This window comes from Zonotrichia leucophrys, chromosome 17 (genome assembly GCF_028769735.1).
Source record: "Zonotrichia leucophrys gambelii isolate GWCS_2022_RI chromosome 17, RI_Zleu_2.0, whole genome shotgun sequence".
Classification (NCBI taxonomy): domain Eukaryota; kingdom Metazoa; phylum Chordata; class Aves; order Passeriformes; family Passerellidae; genus Zonotrichia; species Zonotrichia leucophrys.
The window spans coordinates 3,462,651-3,472,361 of record NC_088186.1 but is presented as its reverse complement, the minus strand read 5'-3'; the positions used below and the strand labels follow the sequence as shown (position 1 = coordinate 3,472,361).

Sequence of the window (9,711 nt, the reverse complement as noted above, 5' to 3'; positions counted from 1 at the left end):
CGGGACTGGGACGAAGGGAAGCTATTAACCTGCATGTCAAACAAACGCAGCACTAATCCCTTCCAAATGGAGCCGAGCGGAGATAAAGGAGAAGGAGAACTCCACAGCTATGATCCTTCCTTTTCCATCTAGCAAGGAGGATCTCTCCGACCAACAGAAAACAATTCCAAGGGAAGTTTGGGGGTTTTTTTGGTAAGAAGGGATTCTTTCATGGCGAGGTGCTGGCTGTCCCTCAGTGCCATCCAAGAGGGAGCAGCATCCACACAACTCCAGTTGCACCATCAGAGCTGCCCTGGGAGTGCCCAGATCCCGGCCCACACTCCCCATACCCTCAGGAGCTGCTTTCTCACAATGATTTTCTTGCTCTTTCAGCTCTTCACCAAGCGTTTCTGCCCTCCAACAGCACCCATGGGCAGGGATCACGAGGCTACTGAAGGCACTGGAGTGGTGCCAGGGATAATTTTGGTTGAGTCAGAACCAGGCTGCCGTGTGAGGTCAGGTCTGTAGGTAGATGACAACAGAGGAGTTGATTGTATGTGCATAATTAAAGCTGCGAGGCACAGCTTGGCTTTCTCACTGAGTAATAAAAAGCATTCTTGGCCCCTGGACACTTGGGAGCAATCCCTGCAGCTGCAGAGCCAGGCTCGGCGTGGGAGGTGTTGGAGCAAGCACGCTCCTCGCCTACCTCTGACAAACCCAAAGGGCTGATGGCAGAGATTGCTGAGAGCAGGAAAAATAAAAACAACCAAAACCTGTGCAGCCAGGCTCGGGAGGAGCTGGGATCCAGCGCACGCTGGTGAGCTGTGAGCTCCAGATTGAACAAAGTGTCCTGCAAGAGGATGGGGGGTATGGAGAGGACCCAGGTGCTGGAGAAAGGTAGAGAGGAACAAACCTGTGACCGAGTAGCACCTGGATGTCACCTCGTCCATTCCCCTGCTGCTGCCTCCTTGGCTTATTGGGAAGGGTCCTGAGCTAAAAGGGAGCTTGAATAAATTATAGAGGTTGGATTTTGAGCTGGAGCTGGTGTTCCCCTCTTTTGTGTCTTGGCACTGCTGGGAATGACGGATAGGGAATAACAGACAGCCAGGGAACGACAGACAGGCAGGGAATGCCAGCCGGGCTGACACCACCCTCTGCTGGGGAACTCTCTGCTCAGACTTTGCTCCTTGGGCTTTTGTTTCAGCTTTTCACGCTGAGAAGCCCCAGAGGTGGCTGGATGAAGATGCTGCCAGAGGGAACATTTCTGTGCTTTTTCTGCGCTTTTTTTGGGTGCTTTTTCACCCCCAAATGTCTCCGTGTGTACGGACAAGGAGCCTGGCAGGCAGCACCCCCACCATAGCTCGGGTCCCAAGGCACAGGGAATGGGAGGGGGATCTGGCTGGAGAAGTGGTGGCACTTTGGGAACGTCACAGAGCTGGTTGGGGACATCCCGTCCTGTGTGGAATAGGCAAAACCAGTGGGAGGAGGGGAAGAGAAGGAGAGAAGGAAAGGGAAAGGGAAGGAATTTAGGAAGGAAGGAATTTAGGAATGAAGGAAGGAAGGAATTTAGGAAGGAATTTAGGAAGGAAGGAAGGAATTTAGGAAGGAAGGAATTTAGGAAGGAATTTAGGAAGGAATGTAGGAATTTAGGAATTTAGGAAGGAAGTGGCGGAGAGTGCAGAAGGAAGGAAGAATGGCGAAGAAGTGGCGGAAGGAAGTGCGGAAGGAATGCGAGGAATGGCGAAGGAAGTGGCGGAAGGAAGTGGCGAAGGAGTGCGAAGGAAGTGGCGGAAGGAAGAAGGAAGGAAGGAAGGAAGGAAGGAAGGAAGGAAGAAGGAAGAGAAGGAAGTGGAAGAAGTGCGGAAGGAAGTGCGGAAGGAAGTGGCGAAGGAAGGGAAGGAGGAAGGGAGGAAGGGGAAGGAGGAAGGAAGGAAGAAGGAAGAGAAGAAGGAAGGAAGGAAGGAAGGAAGGAAGGAAGGAAGGAAGGAAGGAAGGAAGAAGGAAGGAAGGAAGAAGGAAGGAAGAAGAAGGAAGGAGGAAGAGGAAGAGGAAGGAGGAGGGGGGGAGGGAGGAGGAGGAGGGAGGAAGGAAGGAAGGAAATTAATTAAATGCACTAACATGTCTGAGGACACCATACCTTACAAATCAGCCCCAAAAGACCCAGGACTTGACCACATTTCCAAGAAAGGTGTATTTTCTGCAATGTTTGGTGTCACTCCAGAGCTCTCCACAGCAGCCACAGTGCAGCCCCTCTGAAAACATCCCTTAAACACCAAATCCCCACCGGTAGGAAACCCTCTTTTCCCCGTTTTCCCAGGCCGGCAGTGTGTGTGGATTGCCATTGCCACCTCCTGGACGAGCCCAGGCGTGCAGCCGCTGTCCCGGAGCCCTGCTGGCCGCCAGGGCCGTGTCCCCAGCCGGAGCCAGTGTCCCCAGAGCCGGGGCTGCCGGCAGGGCAGCTGTCACACAGCCTACGTGCCATTTGCAGCATGCCCTCCCGTTCTGCCGTCTCCTTTTCCCCCGGCTATTTTAGGAAAGCTGTGCAAGCCCCAGCTCGGCAAAGCCACTGCTGGATTGTCATCAGCCAGGGGGGAAACCACAGGGCCACCAAAGCGTTCAGCTGCTGGGCACAGACAATAATCCCCTGTCTGCCTCACCACACACCTGATCGACCTGCCCAGACAAACTGCACCCTGCCCTGCCACAGCCCCTGCAGTTTTCCTCCTGGAGCTGCCCCTGGAGGTGGCCAAGGAAAGGAGCAGGAAAATTCACCTGGCACAGCTCCATCCTGGAAGGGAGGAACTGGATTCTCCTCTTGTGCCTGAGCACTCAGCTCAGGAGCTCTTTGTTTAGCATGGGTGCATCTCTAATGGTAAAGGGTTCTGGCACCAAGCAGGTGGAGCTGCCACTTCCCTGGGCCTTTCCCTGTGGAAAATGCTGATTTTGGGGTGTCCCAGCTGGGCTGAATGCCAGCAAAGACCAGTGAACAGCTCCCAGCACTGCTGGGACACCCTCACTAATTCAGGATCCTCCATCCCAATAGGATTCCCATCAAAACCAGGGTCAGAGCAGTTGGTGGCAGGTTCCAATCCTCCCCCTTGCCCCTCTCACACTGCACCCACCCCCATTAACAACCTCTGCTAGTTTGGTGATAACAGAGCCAGGAATTTCACAGACAACACCAAGAGAGCCTTAAAAAAAAACCCTAAATCTTGTCCACTAAAGGATTTCCCACCTTTTTCTGCAGCTTCCACGAGGCCTGGCTTCCCTGCACTAGCAGGAAGCAGACTAAGCAGCAGAGTCAGGATATTTCTGATAATAAACATTTAAATAGTGTGGTCATTCCTTTTTTTTTTTTTTTTCTTTGCTTCCCTCCTCTTTGTGTTTGGCCTGGATCTCCTGGGAGCAGGGAACTGCAGCATGCCTTCCCTGTGACGGCAGCAAACCACAGCCTCTTGTTTGTGTCCCTGAAGGCCGAGAGGAACAACCAGGAGTAGCTCTGGAGTAGCTCTGGTGAATGCAGGAGATTAGATGGCGCTGCCTTCACAGCAGATAAGAAGATTGAGGGCTTAAATTTAGCATCATCAGGAAAAGAACAAGCCCTGCAGCTCTCTTCAAAACATATTTGGGGCTGTGCTGGCCAGGGGCAGGCGGGATAAGGAGAGGAGCTCACAAGGGCTGTTCCCTTCCCACACAGCCCTCGGTGACAGTGGCATGGGGCTGGCAGCACACAGGGGTGTCCCACCCTGTCCTCACCCTCACTGGGGAGCCCCAAGGGTACAAAGGGTGTCTGCACCTTCCCAGCACCCACCAGAAAGGAGAGTGGGCTGGAAATCCCACGGACAGCACTTGGGAGGAGTCTCCCAGTTCAGCGCCAGTGCTCCCAGTATGGGCTGAGCACAGCTGGACTGGGTGTCCCTGTGCGTCCACAGCTGGGTGACAGCCCTGGGACTCTCACACTCACTGGGGGGCTTCAGTGCCATCCCCGGACCACAAACCCACCTTGGGGAGTCCCACTGCCATCCCCAGACCTACACACTCCCCACTGGGGTACCCCATTCCATCTCTGGACCCACAAATCCACCTTGGGGTACCCCACTGCCATTCCCAGCCCCACACATCCAAAGTGGGGAGCTCAATATCATATCCCAGATGCCTGCACCCACCTTGGGGAGCCCCATTGCCATCCCTGGACTTACATCCCCACTGGGGTACCCCATTCCATCCCCGGACCCCCGCATCCAAAGTGGGGAGCCCAATATCATATCCCAGATGCCCCAACCCACTCGGATACCTCACTGCCATCCCCAGACTCACAAACCCATCTTGGGGTACCCAACCGCCATCCCCGGGCCCACACACTCCACTGGGATACCCCACTGCCATCCCCGGACCCATTCACCCCACTCGGGTACCCCATTCCATGCCCGGACCACAAACCCACCTTTGGGTTCCCCAAACTGCCATCCCCAGCCCCACACATCCAAAGGTGGGGTTCCCAATATCACCCCCCATATCCCCGCACCCACTCGGATACCCCACTGCCATCCGTGGACGCACAAACCCACCCTGGGGAGCCCCACTGCCATCTCCAGACCTACACCCCCCCCCTGGGGTACCCCACTGCCATCCCGGACCCCCGTATCCAAACTGGGGCTCCCAATATCCCCCCCCATATCCCCGCACCCACCTCGGGGTACCCTCCGCCATCCCCCGCCCCCCTCGGGCTGTGCCGCCCCCCGGTCCCTCCCCGGTGCCCCCGCCCCGGCCGTGGCTCCTCCCGAGCGCATCACGGCGGGCGGAGCCTGCGCCGGCCGAGCCGAGCCGGGCCGAGCCGAGCCGGGCAGCGCAGCACGGTGGGGCCGGGACAGGGCCGGGGGGCGCGGGGAACCCTCGGGGGGCGGTGCGGGAAGGGCGGTGCGGGACCCCCGGCTCGGGGCGGGCAGGGCCGGGGGGTGCGGGACACCCGCGGGGGCGCTGGGAGGGTCTGGGGGCGGGCGGGAGATGGGGGGCACGGAACGGGAGGGTGGCAGGGCGGGGACCCCCGGTGCAGCCCCTTGGGTGACGCTCTGTGCCCCGCAGGTGCCGTCCGGAGGTGCCGGCACTGCCCCTCTCCTCCCCAGCTTGGGTACCACAAGCGGGGCCGAGCATCTTCTCCTGCATCTTCTCCTGCATCTCGTGACGTGCGGGCTCCGTCCATCCGCGGGTGAGGCCGAACGCGGGCCTGGGCATCTCTGACCTCCGACAGCTTCGGGAGCCGTTCTCCAGGGAATTCAGCTCATCCGGGCCTGGCTGCTCGCCCCTATGGAGGAGCTGCACGGACTGACAACAAACAGCACGTGTGGGCCCTGCCCAGCATGGAGCACCCTGCAGTAGCAGCGCTGGGTGAGCTCTCAGAAGCCCTGGAGGGGTTTTTAAGCAAGGCCAGGCTGCCTGCTGGGATTTTAAGGCCCTTTTCCCTCTCCTGAGCGGTGCCAGCAGCTCGTGGATCCTGAGCCGTGCGCCCTGGGATGCTCTCCCTTGAGAACACCTCCCTCCGAGCAGCAGCCATCGCCCTGGACAGACCCAGCGGGGATCATTTCGGGAAGGAGCCCCTGCAGGTGGAGCTGTGCTGGGGCAGATGAGTGAGCCGGTGATGAACGGGAGGGTTCCCCTGCCCGAGAAAGCCCTGTCCGAGGGCTACGCCCGCCTCAGGTACAGGGACACGTCCCTGCTCATCTGGCAGCAGCAGCAGCAGAAACTGGAGTCGGCTCCCCCCAACACGTACCTGAGCCGCAGCAGGAGCATGTGGTACTCGCAGTACGGCAACGAGGCCATCCTGGTGCGGGACAAAAACAAGCTGGATGTGCCCAGGGACACGGGCCAGTCCAAGTTCTGTGCTATTATGTAATTCCCGCCGGGAATCCACACGTGGAGAGGAAGCAGAGCTGGGGGAGGTGGGTGTGCACCACCCTCGCACGGCGCTGCACAGGAAGCAGCGCTGCAGGAAGGCTGAATTTGATTGTTTGTGTTTGGTTTTGTTGTTTATGGACTCCCATTCTGAGTGTGTACAGCAAACCCAGCCGTGCTGGGGAGCTCTCAAGGCTGTTGCTGCCCAGCATCTTGGCAGGGGCTGTGCTGGACCATGTGTTGTTTCTAAGTGGCTCGTGTGCCCTGAGAAACACCCGCTGGCACTTGGGTGCCATCCCCAGCCACCCTTCCTGGCCACTCCTGGGGCTTTTCCTGAGCTCTGGGAATGCTGGTGGGACACAGGAGCACAGATCTCTTCCCATCAAGGCTGGGGTTTTAAGAAGTTGATCTCCAAAACCATCTGGCCATTACTTGTTCTGTTTGCCCTGTCTGTCTTTAACTGCTGCCCTGAAGTGGTCTCTCCCAGCCAGGGAATGGAGTGGTTCACTGTGGGAACAGGGAGGGAATGTGTTGAGAATTTAATCCAAGCCTTCAAAACACCTGGTAGGAAATGTGTGCTGGAGTTTCATGCAAAGCCAAGGGCCCTCTCTGATTTCCCTCATGCAAATAACAGGAGCTGTGGAGTCAGGGGAGCTGACTCCTTTCAGACCCACCTGAAAGGGAGGGACATATCCAGGAAATCAACAGCAGGAAACCCCTGTAAATACACACATGTGCTAAGGGACGTGAGGAAACTCCTGCAGAGCCCAGAGCCACTCCTGGGATGGGCTGCAGGAGGAAAGAGGCCACTGGAGTTTGCTTTGCATTCGAGTTTTAATGCATGCAGTAGCTTGGAAGGGTTTAACTTCTAGTTCAGGTTGGATTGTAGGTTTGGTGCATGTATTGTAGAAGTTGTGTCTGGGATTGTTACGATTAACTGGAGGATTTTAGGAGGGAGAAGCACTGCCCTGCTCGGGCACAGAGGCTGCTGCTTTCAGGTTTAAGTTTCTGCTGAATCCTGACTCGCTCAAGGCAAGATCATGCTGAGGAGGAACTCAGCCCAGCAAGCACCTGAATCTTTGTTAAACACAGAACTACCACTTCCAGGGGTGTGAGTTATGTACCCAGGGTTCAGCATGGAAATTCTTCAGGGTTCTGCCCTTTCTGTCCTGCCTAGGCCATGTGTGCAACCCAGCAGTGCCTGGGCACAGGCTTAGCTCCAGGCAAATCAGCATTTGATGTCAGCTTCAGGATGGATTATTTACCTGCCTATTATTAGGCACACTCATTACTTCTGTTCTATTTATCTAAAACCTCCTTTGTGTTATTTTCAAGCACTTTATTTTATTTATTTTTTTAAAATGCAATGAAGAAACTCTTCCACCTCTCCCGTGTGGGTGAAATGCTACAACAAACACACAGACACTCAACCTTGCTGAACTCAATGTACTGAGCAGAACACACCTGTCCTAGAGTGAAATCATAGAGGTTTGGTGTACTCAGCCCTGCTCCATAGCACTGCAAACAATAGGCAGCTGGTTGTTTTCTTAAAGCACTATTTCTGCATGTGTTGGTGTTTGATACCTTGTGTGTGTGTGTGTGTGCTCATAGATTTAAACCTCGCTGCTTTGCAGACCTGTGCATTGCTCTGCACACAAATAACCCTCTTGCTTTTGTCAGGACTAGCTCTGCAGGAGAAACAACCCAGTGAATAAATGTTTTTCCAAGCGAGTGCAATGAGATCCACAAACCCAGCGAGGCTTGGCAGGGTGCTGGGGGAGCGGTGCCAGGGATGTGTGACCCACCTGGGCCTCCAGCTCCTGGCTGAGTGAACAGGGAGATTATTCACTCCAGCAAGCAGGGGGCTGGGCCCTGAGCTCCCCTGGGAACTGCAGGTGGATTCACCTGGAGAGGGAGGTGGGTTCCAGGCCAGCCCTGGGGAGCACGTGAACTCTGGGAGTTTTAAGGAACAGCACATCCCCCAAACCAGCTGTTCATTTTTCTTTTCTTATAGAAAAAGAAATCCAACACTTTATTTTCTTTTTAATTTTAGTGAGGAAGATGCTTATTTTTGGGTATAATCAGTCTCTTTTTGTTAACGTGGCTGGTAAACCAAAATTCAGTTATTTTACAGAACAAGACTAAACCCGTAAGAATGTGCATAAATTCTTCCAGGATGGAGGCTGGATGTGACAGTGCAGGAAGAAGAGGATGAGTTGTCCTTCCATCTCTGTGAATGTGACTGTAGTTTTCCATTTCTGTGTGTCACTGGTCACAGCAGGGCTCTGGATGGCTGCTGTGGCTGTTCTGTGAGCCAGCTGCGTGGTGGTGATGCACTTGTTTCAAACACTGTTGTAGCCTCTTTGATAAAGTGCATTAAAATGATTTGAATGCAGCTTTGGGAGTGGCTCTTTTTCCCCCTGGCACAGGTGACAGCTTTTGGCATTCCCCTTTTGGGAAGGAGGAATTCCCTCAGTTACGGGTGGGGTTCCCAAGGCACACCACTGGGCTGGGAGCTGTGGGAGGCTCCTCCAGCTCAAGGCCAGCAGCACTGTCAGGATAAGCTCTGGATGTCACACGGAGTGAGAGAATTATGGAAAAGACCTCAGAGATTGTCACATCCAACCTGTGACCAATCCCCACCTTGTCCCTGAGTGCCACATCCAGCCCTTCCTTGGGCACCTCCAGGGATGGCGACCCCAAACCTCCCTGGGCAGTTCCAAGGCCTGAGCACCCTTTCCTTGAAGGAATTGCTGCTGCTGTCCAACCTGAACCTGCCCTGATGCAGCTTGAGCTGTTCCCTCTTGTCCTGGCAGTGACCAAACCCCACCTCACAGCCTTGGTTTAGAGCTGTGGAGAGCAAGGTCTCCCCTCATTCTCCTTTTCCTCCAGGATCTCTCACCTGCTCCTCACAGGACACTTTCCAGAGCCTTCCCCAGCTCTGGACTCATTCCAGCCCCTCAATGTCCCTCTGGCAGCCCCAGCATTCAAGGCATGAGCAGTGAGAGTTGAACTTTGTGTCCTGTGTGTCCTCAATCTCCTCCCAGCCTGAAGAAACAGCTTTGCTGGCTGCCCCCAGAAACAACTCACCTGCAAATGCCTCAGGAACATCCTCACCTGCCTCACAGGAGACTGTTTAGGGGACAGACGGACAAACAGCCCCCGGGAGTGTCCCTGCCACAGGAGCAGAGTGGAAGAGCTTTGCTGAAGCCTTGGAGGGGCAGCGAGCAGGAACAGGGTTAGACAAAGATTAACCCTGGGGCAGCCTGGCTGTGCTAACCCCACCTCACACACAAAAAGCAAACAGCAAAAGCAACCCCAACCCTCTGTGGTGACCAAAATAGCTCCTGGCCCCCACACAGCAATGCCAGGACTCTGCTGGCACTGGCACAGCTGCTCCAGGCCCCCCTTCCAGGTCACCCTGAGCTCACAAAGTCCCTCTGCTTCCCGCAGCTCCTGGTGGCTTCCAAGAAGTGAAATTTGATTTCTTTTCAGCCCAACATACCTCAATCAGGAGCAATTCTCACAGAATTTAAGACCCTGCAGGCTGTAGGATGCTGGGAAGAGCTCAAGCCCTTCCTTGGCTGCTCTGGGACATGGGAGCAGCTGAGTTTCCCTCACCAAAAAAAGGGGATTTAAAGGAGTTTTATTGCAGGTACCCAGATGTGATTCAGACACCCCAGAGCTGCCCCGCTCTGACATTTCCCAAAACAACTCCCAAATTACTCCAGGACTTGTAGCACCAGGATTCAACACCCTGGGGTTTGGCTCCTGGCACTGCCCAGTCCCCACCTGGAAAAGATGAGGAGAGGGGAAAAGATGGGATCAAACTGCACACACCAA

The 9,711-nt window shown here is 55.4% G+C and overlaps 1 protein-coding gene across 1 annotated transcript; it reads left to right on the top strand.

The window, feature by feature from the left end:
• The first annotated feature begins 4,743 nt into the window (after nucleotides 1-4,743).
• On the top strand, nucleotides 4,744-8,263 carry BRD3OS (BRD3 opposite strand). The gene is made up of 2 exons (XM_064727939.1): nucleotides 4,744-4,835; nucleotides 5,062-8,263. The coding sequence occupies exon 2, from the start codon at nucleotides 5,600-5,602 to the stop codon at nucleotides 5,867-5,869; it is 270 nt and encodes an 89-aa protein (XP_064584009.1). The 5' UTR covers nucleotides 4,744-4,835; nucleotides 5,062-5,599; the 3' UTR covers nucleotides 5,870-8,263.
• The last annotated feature ends 1,448 nt before the right edge of the window (nucleotides 8,264-9,711 follow it).